We start from the raw sequence: 26,240 nt of genomic DNA, 5'->3' as shown, positions 1-26,240 counted from the left end.
TACTTAATAGCTGCTGTGGTGCATTTGTTAGACTCTGTACTACTTTTGATCACCGGCTGCCAGCAGTTTGACAAGATTAAAGCTCAGCAGTTTGGCTCACGTTTGGCTCCTTCTGAAGTTGGTAAAATGAGGACCCAGATTGTTGGGTACATTAGGCTGACTCTGTAAACCTCTTAGAGGGTTGTAAAGCACTGTGAAGCAGTATATAAGTGCTATTGCTACTTTTGCTGCTTGTGTTTAAGCTGGACTTTCCGTGCTTTAACAGTTCTGGCTTAAAGCAAGATGGAATCGGTGTTCTTTGCCTCTGAGAAAAAGAGCTCTGGGAAATCCATTTCTGCTTTTGTACCGTTAAAAGAATCTTTTGCATTGATGTCTATCTAGGTTCAAATGCTTGTAGCCGAGCTGCGCCGAGTCACCGTTCTCTGGGACGAACTTTGGCTGGGTGTCCTTTTGCAGCAGCACATGTACGTCCTGAGGCGGATTCAGCAACTGGAAGATGAAGTAAAGAGGGTCCAGAATAACAACACGTTACGCAAGTAAGCTTTCCTCTCCCAATGCACAAGATGACTCCTGATATATCCACTGAGAAATTAGTTAGATAGTTTCTCAAAGACCACCTGAGTTTCATTAATTCTTTTCCTTGAAAACTGGATGCTCTAATTTCCCAAATTTGCAGACAGGTTAACTGTAAATCACAAGAGATTTTGATATCTGTACAAAAAGTCCATAGTCTCTTCTGCATACAGGCAGCTCTCCCTGTATGGCTTTAATTGAGCCCTGAATTAAGTGCAGTGGTGGGCTGCTAGCTAGAACGCTAAATTGGGCTTGCCGCTGCGGCTCGTGAGTGTGGGGCCAGCACGATTTTGCTTCTGCATCTGTGGAGATAGCAAAATCGCGCATGGAGCCGCAGGTGCACCCATGTTTAGGAGCATAGTTCCCTCTAAGCTGAGCAGTGAGCAATCGCTCACTTAAAAATCATCATCAACTCAGAGTTTTCCAAACCTGCCCAGAAGCCGAGAGGGAAAGAGTGAGAGGGAAGGAGAGAGAGAGGAAGAGAGAGAAACAGATAGAAAAAAGAGAGGAAGAAAAAGAGAAAGAAAAAGAATGGGAGTGAGGAAGAGAGAAAGAAAATCAAAATCTAGTTTGAAACTAGCTCAACTATTTAAGTGGCATTTTGATATTGATAGAGTTGCCCTATTATGAGCTCACTGTTATAGACACACAGTACAGTATTTTATTTTGAAATTCTCTGAGGCAAAACAGGGTGGGTTTTTTATTTATTTGTTTGTTTGTTTATTTATTTATTTATTATTTCTATGCCGCCCAGTCCCGAAGGGACTGCCGTTCAGACACTATACTTTTCCGCCCACCCCCTCCAAAAAAATTAGAGGGAACACTGTTTAGGAGAGATTTCTTTTGCTTCTGGGCATGCCAAAACATGGGTGCACCTGCAGCCTTATCCACGATTTTGCTATTTCCAGAAGCAAAATCACATTGGCCCCACAAACACTCACGAGCCGTGGCGGCGAGCCCAATTTAGCATTCCGGCTAGAGCCTACCCCTGGTTAAGTGGGTGGCCACAAAGACCGAGCCTACATTATGACCTTCGTTGTGACAGTCGTTAAATGAACCCATTGTCCACAAAGGGTGATTATCAGTTGTCCAACTAGTGAATCCAAAATAATAAAACATTCTTGGGAGCTTTGAAATCACAAAAGTAAAACTTTTATCAGATACACCATTTTGGTATTGAAGAAACAAAACCATCTCTGGTTTTTCCAGGCAAAGGCTTCCTTAGTTAAACAGTAGCTTCTCTTTCTGCCATCTCTGGGTGATCACATTGTCCAATTATGACATTTCCTTTTGTTATGGGAACAGTCTATCTCTTTCCCCAGCACCTGCAGGAGTGACCTTGATGGTTTCCAGGCACTCATGATCTGTGCACAGCTTCTCAGCATTCCATTCCACACACACAAACACACACACAGACACACATGGTTCATTGGTTAGTTGAATAGCGATAAGAGTTTGAAAGAAGCAAAGCGATTCAATCTTGATAGTTTTGCCAGAAACAAAAGGCTAAATTGGCATCATGTGAATGAATACAGGATGCTTCAAACCATAAATGCGGGTTAGTTGTTGAACATTTGACTTTGTCATCGCGTGTCCTTGGAGGGGGTGGAGCAAGCTGTCAGAACGTTGAATCTGGGTTATAAGTAATCTTGGGGACATCTGTCCTGATCACTGTGGCCAATCATAAATTAAGGACTAGCTGTGCCTTTTTATGACTAGGTAGAAATTAAGGCTCAGCTATTTCTCTAGGTTTGTAATGGAATGCTGATAAAAATTTGCACAATTTTCAGGGAGGAAAAAACTGTGCTGATAATATCAGTTGTTCTTCAGACAAGGAACAGTTTCCCCTAATTGCTCTTTGTTTCTCCCCTCTTCCTTTAAGAGAGGAAAAAATAGCCATCATGCGTGAAAAGCACACGGCCTTAATGAAACCCATCGTGTTTGCTCTGGAACACGTGCAGAGCATCACGGCCGCACCCACCGAAACGCCCCACGAGAAGTGGTTTCAGGATAATTACGGGGATGCCATCGAAAACGCCTTGGAAAAGCTGAAGAACCCTTCAAATCCCGCAAAGCCGGGCAGCAGCTGGATCCCTTTCAAAGAGGTAGGGTTTTTTTCCCTTCCCCTGCTTATTTATTTGAAGTAGAAGCAACTTCACTATGTGTGCATTAGATCAACGGTCTCCAGCCTTTGAGGCACCTCTGGTTCCACGGAGAGCGGTTTTTCCATGGACCTTAGGGAGTGTGGTTTCACATGCTGTCTGCATCCCACAGACAGTGGATTTCACTTTTTGCATGGCCACACTGGGGAATGAGGACCTCTGAATTAGGGAATTGGGTGAGGATACAATAAAGCCGTGATGGCAAACCTATGGCACTAAGGCCTCTCTACCAGCATGCAATCCCTCGCCCCAGCTGAGCTCCACAAGCACGCTTTCAGGTGTCTGCCGCACTGTTATTTAATGAAAATGTTAAAACATACACCGGAGTAGATAAGGGTAAATCCTAGACAGGCAGGAAATGGGAAATGCATCACTGAATAATAGAGAGGAATGCTAGAGTGTAGTAAAACTGCAGTAAAACCTTTAAAAGCATAGGCCTGCACAGAGGAAGCGTGGAGGAGGAGCGTGGGAGGGGTGGGCTGCACGCCCTCCCCCTCTTTTTGGTCCCAGGAGGCTTCAGGGAGGCCTGTTAGGCCCAAAATGGGGCGCCTGGATGGGTGGGTGGCGCACGCATGCACAGGGTGTGTGTGTTATAAGTGCATTATGGGTATGGGCGCGCATGTGGGCGCTGGCATGCATGCGTGCCTGCTTTTAGCGCACAAGGAAAAAAAGATTACCCATCACTGCAGTAGAGTATTGAAAAGTTCACTCTTGGTTTGCAAAGTTTGGTGTCTCTCCAAGTGATTTATGATTCCCCAAGGAGAGGAGGGCCTTGGAATGGAGATACTGAAGTCAATAGATCCCAGCTTATAGATCTCAGAATGAGTGAAACTCTCCCTATATAATGAGACAGATTTTTTATTTATTTTTTCAATAAATTTTATTAATTTTCTTAAAATAGACAAAACCGACAAACATACATTTAACATAGAAATGGGGTTGTATCTTCCCCGCTTATTCTAGAAGTAAAATTTCAATACAGAAAAAAGAATATATTCAAAAAATGCTTAAAATCAACTTATTACTTTAAATGAAAAGAAGAAATTTGTTTAACTTTTTATAATAAATCTTCATAGACTAATTCTAACATAACTCTTAAATCATATCCCTACTAATTCTAACATAACACTTAAATCATATCTCTGCTAATACAATTCTCTTATTTATTTGTTTGTTATTTACTTTTAATATTTCTTCTTGTTTATCCATATATACACTTTGTTCCATATCTCATAAAATTCTGTTTCTTCTTGATCTTTTAACCGTCTTGTCATCATATCCATTTCAGCGCAATCTAATATTTTCTTAATAACTTCCTCTTCTTTGGGGATATTTTCCCCTTTCCAATTTTGCGCATATATTATCCTGGCCGCTAGACAGATTTTTTAAATAGTTCCTTTGTAGAATGTAGAGTTAATACATCAACTGGAATAGTTCAACATATTGGATCTTTTTTCTTTTTCATTTTAATAATTTACTTATGTCCAAAGTTAAAATATAAAATTGGGAAAGAAAACAAATGAACAAACATCAAATACTGACAATTTAAAAAATGTGCGTACAAAATAATAACGGTATAGGAAAGGGACCTTGGAGGTCTTCTACTCCAATCCTGTGCTCATAATGGACCTTTTCCTAACCTTTCTGTGTTTAAAAAACAGGTGATGCTCAACCTTCAACAGAGAGCCCAGAAGCGGGCCAGCTACATTTTGCGCCTAGAGGAGATCAGCCCCTGGCTGGCTGCCATGACCAACACGGAGATAGCCCTCCCCGGAGAAGTGTCTGCCAGAGACACCGTCACCATACACAGCGTAGGAAGCACCATCACCATTCTGCCAACCAAAACCAAACCAAAGAAACTCCTGTTTCTGGGCTCCGATGGGAAAAACTATCCATATCTTTTCAAAGGTAAGGCTTTTAGGGCAGAATTGTGTTAACAACCCAAAAGAGAAAGAAAAGAGGATTAAAAATATGGAACAGGATAAAAGATAAGGGATTTTAAAAAAAGAGTGAGAATGTGTATGATAAATTGGCATAATAGAATTCAATAATTTTGAATAAATTGTTTTTTTGTGGTGATAAGAATAAACAATAATAACACTTTTGAGTATAAGATATGAATAAAGAAGAGCCATAATGTGGAAAAAATAACTTTATTTATTTATTTAGTCCAATACACAATGAGGGTTTTAGTGGGTATATATCTATATACACATAGTAAAATACATGATGAAGGTTATAGAGGAGATACTCATAGTAAAATATATCTAAGAAATAATAGAAAAGAAGATATAGTAATAGAACATATCAATGAAAGAATAGAAGAAGAGATATAGGAATAGAAGAAAGGTATAGGAGATATAGGAGAGCAATGGGACAGGGGACGGAAGGCACTCTAGTGCACTTGTACTCGCCCCTTACTGACCTCTTAGGAATCTGGATAGGTCAACCGTAGATAATCTAAGGGTAAAGTGTTGGGGGTTTGGGGATGACACTATGGAGTCCGGAGTAATGAGTTCCACGCTTCGACAACTCGGTTACTGAAGTCATATTTTTTACAGTCAAGTTTGGAGCGGTTAATATTAAGTTTAAATCTGTTGTGTGCTCTTGTGTTGTTGTGGTTGAAACTGAAGAACTTGTATGAACACACGAACGAACTAGTATGTAGAAATGAAATTATAACACATCATTAGAACATATGAAAATTGAACATTTTGGGGGGTATAAAAGATAGAAATTAGTTTTAAACTGATAAAAGTGTTATGTGATAAAATACCCCAAGGGAACCTGTGCTTAGAACCAAGGAAGGAACGTCACAGGTAACCTTCCCCACCTGCTTTTCCGCACAGGCCTTGAAGACTTGCATCTGGACGAACGGATCATGCAGTTCCTATCAATTGTCAACACCATGTTTGCTACTATCAATCGCCAAGAGACACCTCGTTTCCATGCCAGGCATTACTCGGTGACTCCCCTGGGAACAAGATCAGGCCTGATTCAGTGGGTGGATGGAGCCACACCTTTGTTTGGGCTCTACAAAAGGTGGCAGCAGCGGGAGGCGGCGTTGCAAGCCCAGAAGGTAGACACCACGCTGAAGGTTGTCGCTTTGGAAAGACCGTAAATTGTTTGGCATTCTCATTCCATAAACGATTGCATTTAGATGGGATCATTTCAAATTCGGATCAGGTGGCTTAATTCCCTGAGGTGTTTTTTTGGGGTGGGGTGGGGGAATGTTGTATTGCTTTCCCATTCCTATGCTAAAAAAACTTTCATTCGACACCTGACTTTCTTCACCATCTAAAGCAGGAGACTTGAGGGTATACATATTAAAAGCAGGAAAAGAAACATAAGCTTAGACAGCAGCCATTCTCTAAACCAGTGTTTCCCAACCTTTTATTCAAATTTACAAAATCCTGGGGAACATTGGGGGGGGGGGGCGCTAAAAAATGTTTGGACAAAAAAAATATCTCTCGTCCTCCCTTTTGCTCTATTTCTCTCTCCCTCTTTCTCTCTTCCTTCTTTCCTCTTTCTTTCCCTCTCTCCATCCCTCTTTGTTTCTTCCTTCCTTCCTCCTTTTTGCTCTCTTTCTCTCTCCCTCCTTCCCTCCCTCTATGTCTTTCCCTCACCCTCCTTCCCCCCTCTTTCTCTCTCTCTCTTGCTCTTTCTTTCTCTCTCCCCCCTCTCTCTTTCTCTCTCTTTCTTGCTATCTCTTTTTTTTGCTTGCTATCTCTTTCTCTCTCGTACACCACGCCGCAGCAGCGGCATTGGGCAGTAGCCGTGGGGCGGCGGCAGGGTGGTCAGCTGTGAGGCGGAGCTATGAAACGGAGGCATTGACGGCGGCGGCTGGACGTGTTGCTAGACGCCGTACATGCTGGCGTTGCGTTGGGCATGGGCGTGGGGCTGGTGTCTCCGTCCTGGCCCAACCAGCAGGCAAGTGCCAGCCACGCAATGCCAGCATGTACGGCATACAGCAGCATGTCCAGCTGCCGCCGCCGGTGCCTCTGTCCTGGAGTTCTGGCTTGCAGCCGACCACCCTGCCACCGCCCAGCGGCTACTGCCCGCCACCCCCGCCACCCTCCCACTGCCGGCGCCCTCCCGCCGGGCCCCAAAGGTCACCTGCTGCTGCCGCCAGGGAAGCTCCAACCGGGCGGGGCGCTGTAGCTGCCGGAAAACTTGGAAGGTGCAAAGAAGGAAGCTCAGCTTCCGGTCTCACAACTTTTTGCTCTTCGCACTCTCAGCAAAAAGTTGCGAGACCAGAAGCTGAGCTTCCTTCTTCGTGGCACACCTGACCATGTCTCGCGGCACACTAGTGTGCCACGGCACACTGGTTGGGAAACACTGCTCTAAACTGATTCCCTCCCCCTGCTGGCTGGGGGACTCTGGGAAATCCGATCTAGGTGATATTGGGCTGTAACCCCCCATAATACATAGTCTTATTACTTCCTGGAAGGTATTAATTAGGTAAGTTCTGGCCTCAAGGCAGGAAGAGCTTTGCCTTCTTCTCTCCTGTTGGGTTTGAGCGTCACAGTTACAGGTCACTGTTGAAAGAAAGGTCTTAAATACACCATTGGATTTTGGAAAGCAATTGGGCAGTCAGAAAGGATTTTCTGTGGGCTGGAGGGGGTGTGATTTTATTTGCTACCTGCATCCCGTAAACAGAGCTTCATTTGTTTCTGCGGCCTGGTTGGTGGCATGCTGCAGACCATTGCTGGTCCATGGACCGGAGGTTGGATACTCAGTAGAGTTCAGTAATCAATATGGTATCATTTCTCCATTATATAATAAAGTGGATACAAGGTGCATCAGCTGACAGGCAAATCACATAATTTTTAATTTGGAAGTGTTGTATTTTCTTGTCCCATCCAGAATAATATGGTTTGAAATAGGAATAGCAAAAGGGTAAATCCTTAAGATTTATTATCCATCATAAATTATTGGGTAGCTAATAATGAAAAATATTACATTTAATAATGGTGTAGCACTATTATTCTGGTAACATTCTTTGGATTGAACTGATCTGGGCAAAGCACATTTAACAAACTGTGTTTTTATGTGCAGGATTCTTATCAGGCCCCACAAAACCCAGGGATCGTACCCAGACCCAGTGAACTCTACTATAGTAAAATTGGACCCGCCTTGAAAGCGGTTGGACTTAGTCTGGACGTCTCCCGTCGAGACTGGCCCCTGAATGTCATGAAGTCTGTTTTGGAAGAATTAATGGAAACCACACCACCCAGTCTTCTAGCTAAAGAGCTTTGGTCGTCATGTGCCACCCCTGATGAATGGTGGAGAGTGACCCAGGTAACACATTAAAGAATTTGGATATATGTTGAGTTAGTTAGATAACGCGGGCCCTCCACTTTGACACTCTTTCTTTTCTTTTTAAAAAAAATTCATTTTATATTAAAATATTGGACACAGTGTGGCCATCTGTGCCCTACACGTTAAAATATGAAACAAGTATCAAATATACCCATCGTACATTACTGATTATATACAATAATTCTGCCTAATATACTCATTTATATTTACATACATTACATCACATTTCAGGTGTACAAATTCTAATTATTTCCTATTCCAATATTCACCTCTCAGTTTCAACCATTGTTAAACCCTATTTCGTATATCATTCCTTTAATTTTTAATTCTAGCATCACTTTGACACATTCTCTCAAGGCCCTGAAGACCTTGTTTTGCCAACAGGCCTGGAGAACCCAGAGCCCATCAAGTGGCTTATTTGACCAGTTGTTATCACCAGGGTTGGAGGGTTATTGCTTTCTATTGTTTATTAAATGAAATTTTTATCTCTGTTAAGATACCTTGAGCCTCTGAGTGTGAGTTAGGCAGCCAGATATATTTTCTTAAATAAAAATAGATATATCTGTACAACTCAATTTTTCGTTTGGTTTTGCTAGACCTTTCAAAACAAAACAAAAAAGATTCATTTCCAAAATGGTTTCTCTCCCTTCATAAAGACATAAACAATCAGACATGATTTCAGAGTTACGTAATAATTCTGTAGGTCCATTAATTTTGATTGTAACACTGGCAGTTCTGCTAAACATTTGTCCATGAGCAGCAGGGGGACTTTGGAGGATCATTCCAGGTCCAGGTGTGACAATTCCCCAACCAGCTGTTCAGCAACCCTGGAAATGGAGAAACATGCACACACAATTCTCTCTGTACTACACACCCCAAAGATATATTACATTTACTGCGAACGCATTCTGTGCGTGTGTTGATATTGTTCCCTTGAGTGGTTTTCCTGTTTAGAACACACTGATGTAATTGGAGAGCAGGGGCGTTTGGGGAAAAGGAGATGGTGAGAAAATAAGATGATTTAGATTTTTATTTCCTCTTCCAAGTCGTACGCACGATCGACTGCGGTGATGTCAATGGTTGGCTACATCATTGGTCTCGGAGACAGACATCTGGATAACGTGCTGATCGACATGACCACAGGGGAAGTTGTGCACATCGATTACAACGTTTGCTTCGAAAAAGGGAAGAGCCTGCGAGTGCCGGAGAAAGTCCCCTTCCGGATGACCCAAAACATTGAAACTGCCTTCGGAGTCACAAAAGTGGAAGGGGTATTCAGGCTTTCTTGTGAACAGGTAAGTGGGAAGGATCAGGGCTGAAAATTGGAATATCCCTTGAGACCTTTCCCCCCTCTTTCATCATATTGCTGGCAGTTAGTCCTCAACATTATAACCGATCATTTCTCAACCGAAACTACAAAGGTTCCTCCCATTCCCAAAAATGTATTTAATCTTATCTGGTTCCAAAGACCATATTATGGATGCATGGCAACCAGTTCACATTTATGAGCGTTTGCATTTTTGCAACATTTTAGCCAAAAAACAATATTCCAGTGTTCACCCCCCCAAAAAAAAGTCCCATAGCAAATTCACTTCATAACTGTAATTATTCACTTTAGGAAAAAGATTGTAAAGTCTGATCTGGTTACATGATGACCCGCTTTACAATTGTCATGACTTACATCCGTTATGGGTGGTCTCCATTATGGTCATAAGTCGAGGACTGGCAGTATTCTGAGTCCTTCAGCATTGGGCAGCATAGAAGTCAAATTAAATAAATAAATATTCCCTTTTGAAAGAGACCTGCCTAAGCCTTGCTGTTGGACGGAAACACTCCCTTTCTGTAAACGTTGATTTGGGCTCCCAGGTGATGCAGCTGTTTTTGAAACAGGTCCTGCATATCATGCGCCGAGGACGGGAAACCCTACTGACATTACTCGAAGCTTTTGTCTATGACCCGCTCGTCGACTGGACCGCAGGAGGCGAAGCAGGGTTTGCTGGAGCTGTGTACGGTGGCGGGGGGCAGCAAGCAGAGAACAAACAGAGCAAAAGAGAAATGGAGAGAGACATCACCCGTAGCCTCTTCTCCTCGAGAGTTGCAGAAATAAAGGTATCGGTATCCCTTGATGTGGGTTTGCATTTGAAAGAGCCAAATTTACTAAATTTGAGGAGCAGTATGCAAATATTATTGCTAATACAGTGATACCTTGTCTTACAAACTTAATTGGTTCCGGGACGAGGTTCGTAAGGTGAAAAGTTTGTAAGATGAAACAATGTTTCCCATAGGAATCAATGGAAAAGCGATTAATGCGTGCAAGCCCAAAATTCACCCCTTTTGCCAGCCGAAGCGCCCGTTTTTGCACTACTGGGATTCCCCTGAGGCTCCCCTCCATGGGAAACCCCACCTCCGGACTTCTGTGTTTTTGCGATGCTGCAGGGGAATCCCAGCATCGCAAAAAAGAGCGCTTCGCTGGCAACGGAAGTTTGGAGGTGGGGTTTCCCAGCGAAGGGAGCATCAGTGAAATCGCAGCATCACAAAAACACTGAAGTCCTCGAAACCCCACCTCCGGACCTCTGTGTTTTTGCAATGCTGCAATTTCACTGAGGCTCCCCTCGCTGGGAAACTCCACCTCCGGACTTCCGTTGCCAGCGAAGTGTCTGTTTTTGCACTGATGGATTCCCCTGCTGGGATTCCCCTGCAGCATCACAAAACCACGGAAGTCCGGAGGTGGGGTTTCCCATGGAGGGGAGCCTCAGAGGAATCCCAGCAGTGCAAAAACGGGTGCTTTGCTGGCAACGGAAGTCTAGAGGCGGGGCATCCCAGCGGCGGCGGTGGGTTTGTAAGGTGAAAATAGTTTGTAAGAAGAGGCAAAAAAATCTTAAAGCCCGGGTTTGTATCTCGAAAAGTTTGTATGACGAGGTGTTTGTAAGACTAGGTATCACTGTAACTTTCAGTAACTTCAAATTATTGTACAGAGATAGTCTTGAAAAAAATATTGGACAGCTGTTAAGTAAACTTCAGCTTAACGTGTGAGAGTGAGAAAGAAGCTCAAGATTGCCCCTCCTTGATTCTTTTTCATATAAAAGTGGGGAGAGAGAATCTGTCAGGCTTTCCAAATTCTCATATTCTATCCATTAACAACAAAGTAGAATAGCAAATAGTCCTTGGGTAAACTGTTTCCTAACCTGGCTTGTTTTTAAGGGTTTACCATTACACTATTTCAAATTTTATTTCAGACAAAAGTTGATGTATCTTTTAAATTTTAAAGTGTTCACCAGCTACAGGTGTGGAAATCAAAGCTCCTAAATTATTGCCATAATAATAATGAAAAGATACTAACTACGGAGCCGTGGTGAAGCAGTGGTTAGAATGTAGCATTTCAGGCTAATTCTGCTCACTGCCAGCAGTTTGATTCCTACTAGGCTCAAGCTTGACTCAGCCTTCCATTTTTCTGAGATTGGTAAAATGAGGACCCCAGAGTGTTGGGGTCAATATGCTGGCTCTCTCTCACTTTAAAACCTGATATATAATTATTGCTAATGCTATTTTGCTATTGCTATTATAATTATTTTGTTCATTTGCATCCACTAAAACCCAGGAAACTTATAATACCTAGTTTACCTTACTTACAATGTAACATTTATTCACAGGTCAACTGGTTTAAGAACAGAGATGAAATGCTGACTGTAATTCCTAAACTGGATAGCAGTTTAGGGGAATATTTACATTTGCAAGAGCAACTGACAGATATTGAAAAATTGCAAGGCAAACTCTTAGAAGAGAGTGATTATCTGGAAAGTGCCGAAGGGGTTGAGCATCCATCACACACACTGCAACACAGGTACTTGGTTTTGCTAAACGATGCTTAGGTTTGGTGAGTCTCAAAATAATTTATGAAACCCTAGGCAACTGTAGTTGAGAGACATGTTGTGGGTGTTAAGGTGAGGAGACCTGGATACTAACTCTTGTTTAGTACTTTTTTAAAAAAAAAGAAAACTCACAGGGCTTGCAGTCATGTCAGTGAAGTGTTCAAGGAGTTTAGAATTTTTTTTAAAAAAAATTAAGGAATCTGGAGGTTCATTATTGTCAGTGTGGCTGTTTTTACTTATGATTGATCCCTTATCAAAATTAACACACTTAGATTAGGAGCATATAAACTCTGTCTCTATCTATCTATCTATCTATCTATCTATCTATCTATCTATCTATCTATCTATCTATCTACCTACCTACCTACCTACCTACCTACCTATCTACACTATCTATCTATCTATCTATCTATCTATCTATCTATCTATCTATCTATCTATCTATCTATCTATCGTATCTATCTATCTATCTATCTATCTATCTATCTATCTATCTATCTATCTATCTATCTATCTATCTATCTATCTATCTATCTATCTATCTAATCTATCTAGGTTCTATGCCGCCCCTCTCCCCAATATGTTTATCAACTGTTTAAGAACAATGTTCTCCTTGTAGGGAGATGAGTGACAAACAAATTTAATAAATTAAACAAATAAAATTTTATGATGTTATTCAGTATTTTTAAAGGACAATTGTTAAAGCAGCTCTAAGATTTTCAAAATGGCCTATTCACAGAAATAATTAGTTTCAATCCATTTAACAGATGTGTCCCAAGAACAATATATCAGATGATGTATGTATGTCTGCTTAATAATGGGGTTTTAAAAATATTTTAAATTGTAAATTATTAGATTTGTTATGAACTGTTTTATTGTGTTGTCAGCCGCCCCGAGTCTACGGAGAGGGGCGGCATACAAATCTAATAAATAATAATAATAATAATAATAATAATAATAATAATAATAATAATAATAATAATAATAGCTGTCTAGAAAAGTTGAGTTCAGCTATATGTATTCATACCCCCACCCTTTAAAAAAAAAATACAGATACTCTGAGCATACACAGCTACAAACTCAGCAGAGAGCAGTGCAGGAAGCAGTCCAGGTGAAACTGAACGAATTTGAGCAGTGGATATCGCACTACCAAGCTGCTTTTAGTAATCTGGAAGCTACTCAACTCGCAAGCCTGCTTCAGGAGATCAGCACTCAAATGGATCTTGGTACGAGGCGGAGGGCTGGGCCTATTCTGAGACAGTATGTGGGGGTAGACCCAACATTTTTTTTAAAAAGTGTTAGCTTTATTTCATACATGCTTGACAGTAAGATGCAGTCATTGCAAGTAGTGGTTTCAGAGGCCAATATCAAGGAGTCCTCCACCACAACCATTCATTTAGCTATTCATTTGGTTGTTAACGAGGGCATTGATGAATGGCTATTAATTTTCGTTTGTTTTATTTTGATCATTTCTGCTTGGTCCAGGGTTCTACTGATGACCCCCCCCCCCCCTTGGATTCCAGAGAGCATTTGCCTCTAACCCAAGGGTGCTTTTTCCAAAAGGCAGTTGGACTTTCGTGGTCTTTGGTGGAAAATGTTTCGCTTCTCATCCAAGAAACTTCTTCAGAACTTTTTCAAGAAGTTTCTGCAATGTGAAGCAAAATGTTTTGAAGTGAGGGTGGTGGTGATGGCAGGAAACTCCCAATGTCTTTTGGGAAAAACACGTTCAGAATAATCATGACCGGGATGATATAAAACCTCCATAGACCCCAGTCCCAAACCCCCAGGCCATGAGCTGTTCAAAACTGGGCTGCCCAAAGCGGTAGGCAAATCCATTCGTGCTCCTTTTGTGGGGGTGGCTCATGCAAATGGAGCTGAGTGCATGAACACACTGAACCATCCCCTTCCTCCCCGTCCCCCCCTCCCTAAAGCTGGTCCACAAATCCAAAAAGGTCAGGAAAGTCTGCCATGGATCTTTCTCTCTAATTAGATTTGAATGGTTTCCCTGGTACAGTATTTCTTTTTTTTTTAAGGTCCTCCAAGCTACGTGCCTGCCACCGCCTTTCTTCAGAATGCGGGCCAAGCCCACTTGATCAGCCAGTGTGAACAACTCGAAGGAGAAGTCGGTGCTTTTCTTCAGCAGAGGCGCTCAGTTCTACGTGGCTGTCTGGAACAGCTGCATAACTACGCCACTGTTGCGCTACAGTATCCCAAAACAGTGTTCCAGAAGCATCGTGTCGAGCAGTGGAAGGTCTGGATGGAAGACCTCATTGTAAACATGACCATCGACCGCTGCCAGGATCTCTACCGGAAGTAAGCTCTCTCTCTCTCTCTCTCAAACCCAAAAAGGAAGGATCAAAATAATTAATTTCCTCCAATGGGACTCATTAAAGTGCTCATTAAAGTGGGACTCATTAAAGTGATAGGATATTGCCTATCTGGACTTCAGCAAAGCCTTTGATACGGTTCCACATAAAGAGCTGATGGATAAATTAGTGAAGATTGGATAGTTCAGTGGATTTCAAGCTGGCTGAAGCATAGACATCAGAGAGTTATTGTTAACGGCGAGTATTCTGAGCAGAGACAGGTTACAAGCGGTGTGCCACAAGGGTCTGTTCTGGGTCCTATTCTTTTTAATACATTTGTGAGTGACATAGGGGAAGGTCTGGTAGGGAAGGTTTGCCTATTTGCCGATGACTCTAAAGTGTGCAATAGGGTTGATATTCCTGGAGGGGTCGGTAATATGGTGAATGATTTAGCTTTACTAGATAAATGGTCAAAGCAATGTAAACTGCAGTTTAATGTTTCCAAATGTAAAATAATGCACTTGGGGAAAAGGAATCCTCAATCTGAGTATTGCATTGGCAGATCTGTGTTAGCAAAAACTTCAGAAGAGAAGGATTTAAGGGTAGCGATTTCTGACAGTCTCAAAATGGGTGAGCAGTGTGGTCGGCCAGTAGGAAAAGCAAGTAGGATGCTGGGCTGCATAGCTAGAGGTATAACAAGCAGGAAGAGGGAGATTATGATCCCGCTATATAGAGCGCTGGTGAGACCACATTTGGAATACTGTGTTCAGTTCTGGAGACCTCACCTACAAAAAGATATTGACAAAATTGAACGGGTCCAAAGACGGGCTACAAGAATGGTGGAAGGTCTTAAGCATAAAACGTATCAGGAAAGACTTAATGAACTCAATCTGTATAGTCTGGAGGACAGAAGGAAAAGGGGGGACATGATCGAAACATTTAAATATATTAAAGGGTTAAATAAGGTCCTGGAGGGAAGTGTTTTTAATAGGAAAGTGAACACAAGAACAAGGGGACACAATCTGAAGTTAGTTGGGGGAAAGATCAAAAGCAACGTGAGAAAATATTATTTCACTGAAAGAATGGTAGATCCTTGGAACAAACTTCCCGCAGACGTGGTTGGTAAATCCACAGTAACTGAATTTAAACATGCCTGGGATAAACATATATCCATTGTAAGATGAAATACAGGAAATAGTATAAGGGCAGACTAGATGGACCATGAGGTCTTTTTCTTCCGTCAGTCTTCTATTTTTCTATGTGTCTATCTATTGGCATGTTGGGGCAGGTATCCTGTGAAAAGGTGTGTGTCAGAATGCTGCTTGCCCTAAATGGGCCCCTTGCTCCTAAATGATCTCACTCAGTTCACACGGCCAGAATGATTTAAGATATCTTCTCTGGCTGGTACGTGATCTCATCTAGGTGGCAACCACAGGTTGCTCATTCAGATTGGTGGGCAGGGGAAATTGAAGGGAGGGAAATTCACCAATAAAAATGCTGTTGTTTCTTTTGTTGCTTGGAAAATTGTATATAAGCAACAAACACTGCGAAGGCAGTCAGACATCTCCGCATCCTGCCATGATTTGTGTCTAATTCCATCATCGGCATGTGAAATACACATTTTTCCCTAAAGTATCTTTATAATTTTGCTGCTTTCCCAGGTATGAAATACAGTATGCCCCTCAACCTCCTCCGGCGGCGTGTCAGTTTATCAGTACGACGGAAATGACTTTGCAACGCTACGCGGCAGATATCAACAGCAGGCTGATCCGACAGGTAGAACGGTTGAAGCAGGAAGCCGTCACGGTTCCGGTGTGTGAAGAGCAGCTGAAGGAAATTGAGCGTTGCATTAAAGTCTTCCTCCACGAAAACGGAGAAGAAGGTTCCCTGAGCTTAGCAAGCGTCATCATCTCTGCTCTCTGCAGCCTCACCAGGTGAGGAACTGGACAAAAAAGGGCTCACGGGTGGCTCATGCGTTTTCAAAACATTTTTGATCCACTGGTTTTACCAATTATGATGTTTAAAACATGGTGAATGTGTCCGGATAAGACGGAGTGGCTGTGGGTTTTGCCTCCCAAGGACAATTCCATCGGTCCATCCATCACCCTGGGGGGGGGGGAATTATTGACCCCCTCAGAGAGGGTCCGCAACTTGGGCGTCCTCCTCGATCCACAACTCACATTAGAAAAACACCTTTCAGCTGTGGCAAGGGGGACATTTGCCCAGGTTCGCCTGGTGCACCGGTTGCGGCCCTATTTGGACCGGGACTCATTGCTCACAGTCACTCATGCCCTCCTCACCTCGAGGCTTGACTACTGTAACGCTCTCTACATGGGGCTACCTTTGAAAAGTGTTCGGAAACTTCAGATTGTGCAGAATGCAGCTGCGATGGGCTTCCCCAGGTATGCCCATGTTACACCAACACTCCGCAGTCTGCATTGGTTGCGGATCAATTTCCGGTCACAATTCAAAGTGTTGGTTATGACCTATAAAGCCCTTCATGGCACTGGACCAGAATATCTCTGAGATCGCCTTCTGCTGCACGAATCCCAGCGACCGATTAGGTCCCACAGAGTGGGCCTTCTCCGGGTCCCGTCAACGAAACAATGTCGGTTGGCGGGCCCCAGGGGAAGAGCCTTCTCTGTGGCGGCCCCAACTCTCTGGAACCAGCTCCCCACAGAGATTAGAACTGCCCCTACCCTCCTTGCCTTTCGTAAACTCCTTAAAACCCACCTTTGTCGTCAGGCATGGGAGAATTGAGAAATCTCCCCCGGGCCTATATAATTTATGTATGGTATGTTTGTAGGTATGTCTGCTTAAAAATGGGGTTTTCTTAACTACTTTAAATTTTAAATTGTAAATTATTAGATTTGTTATGAATTGTTTTATTATGTTGTGAGCCGCCCCGAGTCTACGGAAAGGGGCGGCATACAAATCTAAATAAATAAATAAATAAATAAATAATTTTTAAAAATCATGCACAGCAGGGGTATCACAAGGCACATGATGTGGTCGGATCTGGCCTGCAGGGCCATCCCAGAAAATATAAGGGGTCTGCCTGCGTCACTTTGCCCCAGGCTTCTCAATGCAGAGAAGAAACATGGGCCCACTGTGGCTTCGATCTGGTCTATCCAGCACAAACAGGAAACATGCCAGAAGTTTGGGAAATGGCATCAAGCAGGGCACCCTCCCCCCCAGTTGCCCTGTCACATTACCCTCCCCCCAAGTGGGAGTCCCCCGCCACAGCTCTGATGTGACCTTCACTGAAATTGAGTTTGATACCCCTGATGTATAGTGTTTAGTTAGTGATTTATATTAGGATAACCAGGTGTTTGTAGTCTAAAACCAAAGAGTGATTTCCAGTTTTAAAAGTGACATAGGGATAGTCCTTGACTTGCCACCACAGTTAAGATATGAATTTTCTTTCTTTTTTTTAATTTTTTTTTTAAATTTTACAAATGTGACATACAAGACAAAAGAAAAAACATACATAAAAACATATACAACATTTGGGAAATGAAAGTTTCCCCACTTTTTTGGGGGGGGGATATTTGATCAGAGAATTACACTTCTTTTACATAATATTAATTTTTGAATTCTTTTATTTGACGTGTTGCTTTGCATACATTTTTATTTATTTATTTATTTATTTTAGCCAATCATAAAATTTTGCCCATGTTTTATAGTAATCTGATTCTTCTTTTCCCTCTAATCTTTTGGATAGCCTGTCCATCTCCGCACAGTCTAGTATTTTTTTAATTATTATGTTTTCCACTGTTGGGCATATACTGTTCTGGCAGCTGTTAGTAGATGTATAACTAGGTATCTTACTTCTTTTTCTATTTTTTTATTAAAAATACCCAATAAATATAATTCTGGGTTTTTTTCGATTTGTTCATTTGCTATTTCTTTTAACCAATTTGTTATTTTATTCCAAAACTTTTTTGCCTGTGCGCATGTCCACCATTGGTGGTAGAACGTGTCTCTTTCTTTTTTACACTTCCAACATATTGGAGAGGTTTTTGGGAACATTTTTGCAAGTCTTTCTGGCGATAGGTGCCACCTGTAGAACATTTTTAATTGGTTTTCCTTGAATGCGTCAACGACCGCATAAGATATGAATTTTCATTGCTAAAGGAGGCAGCTATTAAGCGGATTGCACCCAATCCCTACCCCCCACCCCAGATGTTAAGTGAATCATGGTAATCTTCAAGTGAATTGTGCACTTATTAAGTGAATTTGGCTTCCCCCCCCATTTATTTTGTTTGTTGGAAGCCAGTTGGGAAGGTTGCAAATGACATCAGATGACCCCAACACACTGCATACCTTGAAAATGCATGCCATTGCCAAGCACCTGAATTTTGTTGATGTGATTGTCAGGATGTTGCAGGCAGTTATTACTGTGAAGACTGCTCCTGGGTCACTTGTTTTCAGTGTTGTAACGTTGAAAGTTCAGAAATGAATTGTTGTAACTCGAGCACTATTTGTAGTGCATTTCTCATAATTTCATAAATAACCACTGATATAATTGTAAAACAGTAATCTCAGTGACATTTTATATGCCACATTTTCTCATTTGTATTTTACTATTTGTACTTTACTCTCTTACTTATTTCCCCTTTGACTTAGTTTATATTCCTTCTTTCAACTGCTCAGTAATAAACTACCTTTTTAATTTTTTATAGTTTTTTATTTATAATTTTATAATTATAATTATATAATATTTAATTTAATTTTATAATTTAAAGTTATTTTATTATAACATTTCCTTTTTAATACCTCCCATCACCATTATTATTATTATTATTATTATTATTATTATTATTATTATTTATTAGATTTGTATGCCGCCCCTCTCCAAAGACTCGGGGCGGCTCACAACAGTAATACAAAAACAATATAACTGTGTTACTGTTGTGAGCCGCCCCGAGTCTTCGGAGAGGGGCGGCATACAAATCTAATAAATAATAATAATAATAATAATAATAATAATAATAATAATAATAATGTTATATTGGGTTGAGTTTTTAAAAACCCCTCAAAATAGGGTGTGGAGGGAGAACACCTGCCTTTACCAATTGAGTTAATTTCTTACCTAGGCGTAATTTAATGATGGAAGGAGCTGCGTCCAGTGCCGGAGAACAGCTTGTGGACCTGACATCCCGTGACGGAGCCTGGTTCTTGGAGGAACTCTGCAGCATGAGTGGCAACGTCACTTGTCTTGTCCAGCTACTCAAACAATGTCACCTGACCCCTCAGGATTTAGACATTCCTAACCCTGTTGAAGCATCAGAAGCGATTCACCTTGCTAATGGAGTTTACATCTCCCTTCAGGTAAAATGTGCTTTAAATATATCTTGTTATTCTGCAGAGATCCTGTTGGAATAAATCATAACAGAACAATATTTTGATCGAATTTGTGTTACTGGTAGCATGGTGGTTAGAATGCAATACTGCGGGCTCATTTGGTTCACTGCCAGGAATTCAGTCTTGACTGGCTCAAGATTGACTCAGCCTTCCATTTTTCCGAGGTGGGTAAAATGAGGACCCAGATTATTGGGGGCAAGAGGCTAGCTCTGTAAACTGCTTAGAGGGGGCTGTAAAGCAGTGTGAAGCAGTATATAAGTCCCCTTATATAGAGCGCTGGTGAGATCACATTTGGAGTACTGTGTTCAGTTCTGGAGACCTCGCCTACAAAAAGATATTGACAAAATTGAACGGGTCCAAAGACGGGCTACAAGAATGGTGGAAGGTCTTAAGCATAAAACGTATCAGGAAAGACTTCATGAACTCAATCTGTATAGTCTGGAGGACAGAAGGAAAAGGGGGGACAGGATTGAAACATTTAAATATGTCAAAGGGTTAAATAAGGTTCAGGAGGGAAGTGTTTTTAATAGGAAAGTGAACACAAGAACAAGGGGACACAATCTGAAGTTGGTTGGGGGAAAGATCAAAAGCAACATGAGAAAATATTATTTTACTGAAAGAGTAGTAGATCCTTGGAACAAACTTCCAGCAGACGTGGTTGGTAAATCCACAGTAACTGAATTTAAACATGCCTGGGATAAACATAGATCCATTGTAAGACAAAATACAGGAAATAGTATAAGGGCAGACTAGATGGACCATGAGGTCTTTTTCTGCCGTCAGTCTTCTATGTTTCTATGTTTCTAAATGCTATTGCTATTCATTTTCTTAAAAAGTTAAAGAAAGTGGCTGGGTGAAATAAACCACCATTCTCAAGCTAAGCCAAGAACAACATGGAACAGTTCAGCCAGAGTTCAGTTCCTTATTTGCTTACAGACAATAGACAGAATCTTGCTCTCTAACAGATACTGTCCACCCTGGGAAATTCTAGGAAATGGCTGTCCTAACTCTTCCTCCAGCTCCTATCCAGCTCCAGGCTGTGCTTCCTCTTATCTCGCCTTTCCCCCCTTCACACCATCTCTCTCCTCATGGGCTTCCTCTCTTCACAATCATCACCTTAAAATAAAAATTATTTGACAATAGGGTATCAAGCTTATGTATATACAGTGATACCTCGTCTTACAAACGCCTCGTCATACAAACTTTTCGAGATACAAACCCGGGGTTTAAGATTTTTTTGCCTCTTCTTACAAACTATTTTCACCTTACAAACCCACCACCGCCACTGGGATGCCCCACCTCCGGACTTCCGTTGCCAACGAAGCAGCTATTTTTGCGCTGCTGGGATACCCCTGAGGCTCCCCACCTATGGACTTCCGTGTTTTTGTGATGCTGCAGGGGAATCCCAGCAGGGAAATCCCAGCAGTGGAAAAACGGGTGCTTCACTGGCAACGGAAGTCCAGAGGTGGGGTTTCCCAGAGAGGGGAGCTTCAGTGAAATCACAGCATCGCAAAAACACAGAGGTCCGGAGGTGGGGTTTTGAGGATTTTGGTGTTTTTGCGATGCTGCGATTTCATTGATGCTCCCTTCGCTGGGAAACTCCACCTTCGGACTTCCGTTGCCAGTTAAGCACTCGTTTTTGTGATGCTGGGATTCCCCTGTTGGGATTCTCCTGCAGCATTGCAAAAACACAGAAGTCTGGAGGTGGGGTTTCCCTTGGAGGGGAGCTTCAGGGGAATCCCAGCAGCGCAAAAACAGGCGCTTCGGCTGGCAAAAGGGGTGAATTTGGGGCCTGCACGCATTAATCGCTTTTCCATTGATTCCTATGAGAAACATTATTTCATCTTACAAACTTTTCACCTTAAGAACCTTGTCCCAGAACCAATTAAGTTTGTAAGACAAGGTATCACTGTATATGTACATGTGTTCTATCAGTGCGCCGAAGAAAATCTGCTTCTTCAAACGTATCTAACACACTTGGGGCCGCAGCTTTTTTGCTTCACATGATCTGCCATGGAAGATGTGGAAAAATACCTAATTTAAGCTTTCCTGACTCTTTCTGTTTGGATGCCTATGGATTTGAAGTGTTTGTGTTTTTCCGACAGGAACTGAATTCAAATTTCCGTCAGATCATCTTTCCCGAAGCTCTGAGGTGCTTAATGAAAGGAGAATATACCTTGGAAAGTATGCTGAACGAGCTGGATGCCCTCATTGAGCAAATAACCGATGTTCCTTTGCAAAACCTAGTGGAGTCTCTCCAGTCTTACTTAAGGAACGCAGCCATGGGTCTGGAGGAAGAAACACACTCTCACTACATTGACGTTGCAAGGTAAGGAGTGGATAGCTTTATCTTCCATTTGATCTTGAGTTCATTCTATTCAAGGAGGAGAGGCTTTTCATTAACATCTGTGGAGAATAGAATTATTATTATTATTATTATTATTATTATTATTATTATTATTATTATTATTATTATTATGTATTGGATTTGTATGCCGCCCCTCTCCGTAGACTCGGGGCAGCTAACAACAGTGACAAAAAACAGAATGTAAAAATCCAATACCACAACAATTAAAAACTCTTGTTATAAAACCAATCATACATACAAACATACCATGCATAAATTGTAGAAGCCTAGGGGGAAAGATTATCTTCATTCCCCCAGAGGTGGGTTTTGAGGAGCTTACGAAAGGCAAAGAGGGTGGGGGCTATTCTAATCTCTGGGCGGAGTTGGTTCCAGAGGGCCGGGGCCGCCACAGAGAAGGCTCTTCCCCTGGGCGCCGCCAACCGACATTGTTTAGTTGACGGTACCCGGAGAAGGCCCACTCTGTGGGACCTAACTGGTCGCTGGGATTCGTGCGGCAGAAGGAGGGCCATGAGATAAACTGGCCCGATGCCATGAAGGGCTTTATAGGTGATGACCAACACTTTGAATTGTGACTGGAAACTGATCGGCAACCAATGCAAACTGTGGAGTGTTGGTGTGACATGGGCATATTTAGGGAAGCCCATGATTGCTCTCGCAGCTGCATTCTACACGATCTGAAGTTTCCGAACACTTTTCAAAGGTAACCCCATGTAGAGAGCGTTACAGTAGTCGAACCTCGAGGTGATGAGGGCTTGAGTGACTGTGAGCTGTGACTCCCGGTCCAAATAGGGTCGCAACTGGTACACCAGGCGAACCTGGGCAAACGCCCCCCTCGCTACAACTGAAAGATGCTTCTCTAATGTGAGCTGTGGATCGAGGAGGACGCCCAAGTTGGGACCCTCTCTGAGGGGGTCAATAACTCCCCCCCCCCAGGGTAATGGATGGACAGATGGAGTTGTCCTTGGGAGGCAAAACCCACAGCCACAGAATGGATAAAAAGAATCAGGAACTCACCATCCTGACCTCTTTTAAACAGATTAGTCTATTCTACGTGGTGCTGCCTTTGTAGACTGGAAGCCCCAGTTGACACATAATGCAACAACTCACTCTCTGATGAATGACAGTCATAAAACATGAGAGATTGGCTACCAGTGAACACCCCCCCTGCTAACATTTAGAAAGTAGTTAATATTGACGGTTTCACAGAGCTTTTAAATAGTCAAGCACATGGCTAGAAGGACTCTATGCAATGCTTCTAACCTTGTGGAATTTGACATTGGTATCTCTTGTGCTAGTGGTTGATTTTAATTTCTCTTGTAAAACACTAAGAGTCTTGGAGGAGTACGGTGCTTTATAAATACAGCGAGTGAGTAAATTTGTGTAGGCAGCAGCCTCAGGGCAGCCATTGCCACGCTTCCTTTCTACATGTCTGTTCAGGATAAAATGTAGCTTAAAGTGTAAAATGCTTCTTTCTTTAGGATGCTTCATGCCCAGTATGGTGAACTGATTCAACCCAGAAATGGCTCTGTTGATGAAACCCCCAAAATGTCAGCAGGCCAGATGCTACTGGTAGCATTTGATGGAATGTTTGCTCAAGTGGAAACAGCGTTTGGATTATTGGTTGAAAAGGTATAGATTTACGTGTGATTTGGGGGGAGGGAAAATATTTTTGAGTCAATCTTGACTACATAGATAAGTCCTAGCTATGTTTTCTTCAAAACAAGTTTGCCAATTCTTTTTTCCTAAGGTTGAGAGAGAGTGACTGGCACAGTCATCCAGCTGGTTTTATACTTAAGACAGAGCTGCTGGTTTCCCAGCAGCTTTCTAACATGGTGCTTTTAACCCTCTATAGCAGGGGTCCCCAAACCTTTTACACAGGGGGCCAGTTTACTGTCCCTCAGACTGTTGGAGGGCCGGACTATAAAAAAAACCTATGAACAAATCCCTATGCACACTGCACAAATCTTATTTAAAGTAAAAAACAAAATGGGAACAAATACAATATTTAAAACAAAGAAGTAATTAAATAATTAAGTAATAAAGTAATTTATACTTCTTTATTAACAAGTAAATTTAAACTTAAATCAACAAACTCCCTCCATTTCTCCTTCCTTCCTTCCTTCCCTCCCTCCCTCCTTCCTCTCCATTTCTCTCTTCCCTCTCTCTTTTCTTCCTTCTCTCATTTGTTTCATTTTCCTCTCCCTCGTTTTCTCTCCATCATTTTCTCATTTTTCTCTTTTCTCTCTCTCTCTCTTTCCATCTATCCCCCTTTCTCTCTTCCTCTCTATCTCTCCCTCTTTCTCTTTCTTTCTCTTTCCCTCTCTCTCTCTCTTTCTCTCTCTTTCTTTCTCTCACTCATTCTCTTTATCTCTCACTCTTTCTCTCTCTCCCTCTATCTCGCTCCTATCCTCCCCGCCCCTTGCCTCTGTACCGCCTCCTCGCTCAGCAGCAGACCGCGGTGAGTTGACAGGAGATTTGGGAGCTTATTATATCTATTGATAAAATCTCGTGGGCTGCCGTGGGCCGGATGAATTGCCTCAGCGGGCCGCATCCGGCCCCCGGGCCGTAGTTTGGGGACCGCTGCTCTATAGCATCCTGGGTCTCAGCAAATAGGTGTGAGGCCAGCTAACCTTCTGCTTAATTTAATTGTCCTACAGTTAAACAAGATGGAAATTCCTGCCGCCTGGCGCAAGATTGATATAATCAGGGAAGCCCGCAGCACTCAAGCAAACTTTTTTGATGATGATAACAATCGGCAAGTCTTAGAAGAGATTTTCTTTTTGAAAAGGCTGCAGACTATAAAGGAGTTTTTCAGACTCTGTGGCACTTTTTCTAAGACTCTTTCAGGTAAATCGCTATAGTTTTTCTTCATTTTTTTTTTATCACTACAAACCTGCTTAAACAGTACAGTGATACCTTGTCTTACAAACTTAATTGGTTCCGGGACGAGGTTCTTAAGGTGAAAAGTTTGTAAGATGAAACATTGTTTCCCGTAGGAATCAATGGAAAAGCGTTTAATGCGTGCAAGCACAAAATTCACCCCTTTTGCCAGCCGAAGCGACCGTTTTTGCGCTGCTGGGATTCCCCTGAGGCTCCCCTCCATGGGAAACCCTACCTCTGGACTTCTGTGTTTTTGCGATGCTGCAGGGGAATCCCAGCAGGGGAATCACAGAATTGCAAAAACGAGCGCTTCGCTGGCAATGGAAGTCCGGAGGTGGGGTTACTCAGCAAGGGGAGCATCAGTGAAATCGCAGCATCGCAAAAACACCAAAGTCCTCGAAACCCCACCTCCAGACCTCTGTGTTTTTGCGATGCTGCGATTTCACTGAGGCTCCCCTCGCTGGGAAACCCCATCTCCGGACTTCCGTTGCCAGTGAAGCACCCATTTTTGTGCTGCTGGTATTCCCCTGCTGGGATTCCCCTGCAGCATTACAAAAACATGGAAGTCCAGAGATGGGGTTTCCCACGGAGGGGAGCCTCAGTGAAATCCCAGCAGCGCAAAAATGGGTGCCTTGCTGGCAACGGAAGTCCAGAGGCGGGGCATCCCAGCTGCAGCGGTGGGTTTGTAAGGTGAAAATAGTTTGTAAGAAGAGTCAAAAAAATCTTAAACCCCGGGTTTGTATCTCGAAAAGTTTGTATCACGAGGCGTTTGTAAGACGAGGTATCACTGTACTTCTTTGCCTTGGGCTTTTGAATAAAAAAGTAACTCAGAGGCAAATCTTACTAGCTTTAGGATGGAAAAAAGTAATAAGTAATAGGAAAATTGGTTCTATTTTTTCCCCTTTTGATATCAATATGCAGCTTATTGATATCAAAAGGGGAAAAATAGAACTCTTAGGTCAACAGTTCAACGGGGAGGGAGGGGGAACTAGAGGCATCTCTGTATAAAGTATCTTAGAATTTAAGCACAACAACCATACAAATAATAATTATACTCTGAAATGATATAATATGTAAAATACTATATATCTGCTCTTTTTTAATCTTTGTATTTTAATAAAAATTCAAAAAAAAAAAAAAAGTAATAGAAAATTGGATTTCAAAGCTGTGATAAACCATACCAACAAAGTTTTAAAATACTGATTTGTGAGTGTTGAAAGTTACAATGGTAGTGAAAAAAGTGACACGCGATTGTTTTTCGTATTTACGACTGTTGCATGTCACATGATCAAAATTCAGAGGCTTGGCAACTGGCATGTATTTATGATGGTTGCACTGTCCCGGGGTCATGTGATCTCCTTTTCCAACCTTCTGACCAGCCAAGTCAGGGGGG

At 42.2% G+C, this 26,240-nt stretch overlaps 1 protein-coding gene across 1 annotated transcript in view; it reads left to right on the top strand.

Moving 5' to 3' along the window:
* SMG1 (SMG1 nonsense mediated mRNA decay associated PI3K related kinase) overlaps positions 1–26,240 on the top strand; it is an 89,480-nt gene that overhangs the window by 46,621 nt on the left and 16,619 nt on the right. The window contains exons 38-52 of the mRNA XM_070761139.1: positions 382–536; positions 2,456–2,678; positions 4,397–4,643; positions 5,585–5,814; positions 7,794–8,036; positions 9,104–9,352; positions 9,948–10,166; positions 11,708–11,898; positions 12,980–13,152; positions 13,960–14,239; positions 15,894–16,166; positions 19,332–19,566; positions 21,705–21,928; positions 23,446–23,596; positions 24,625–24,814. Of these exons, the coding sequence (XP_070617240.1) occupies positions 382–536; positions 2,456–2,678; positions 4,397–4,643; positions 5,585–5,814; positions 7,794–8,036; positions 9,104–9,352; positions 9,948–10,166; positions 11,708–11,898; positions 12,980–13,152; positions 13,960–14,239; positions 15,894–16,166; positions 19,332–19,566; positions 21,705–21,928; positions 23,446–23,596; positions 24,625–24,814 (3,283 nt within the window). The remainder of the gene's footprint in view (positions 1–381; positions 537–2,455; positions 2,679–4,396; positions 4,644–5,584; positions 5,815–7,793; positions 8,037–9,103; positions 9,353–9,947; positions 10,167–11,707; positions 11,899–12,979; positions 13,153–13,959; positions 14,240–15,893; positions 16,167–19,331; positions 19,567–21,704; positions 21,929–23,445; positions 23,597–24,624; positions 24,815–26,240) is intronic.

The sequence above is a fragment of the Erythrolamprus reginae genome, chromosome 9, assembly GCF_031021105.1.
Source record: "Erythrolamprus reginae isolate rEryReg1 chromosome 9, rEryReg1.hap1, whole genome shotgun sequence".
NCBI lineage: Eukaryota > Metazoa > Chordata > Lepidosauria > Squamata > Dipsadidae > Erythrolamprus > Erythrolamprus reginae.
The sequence above is the reverse complement of the archived record's forward strand: the minus strand, read 5'-3'. Positions and strand labels throughout refer to the sequence as shown.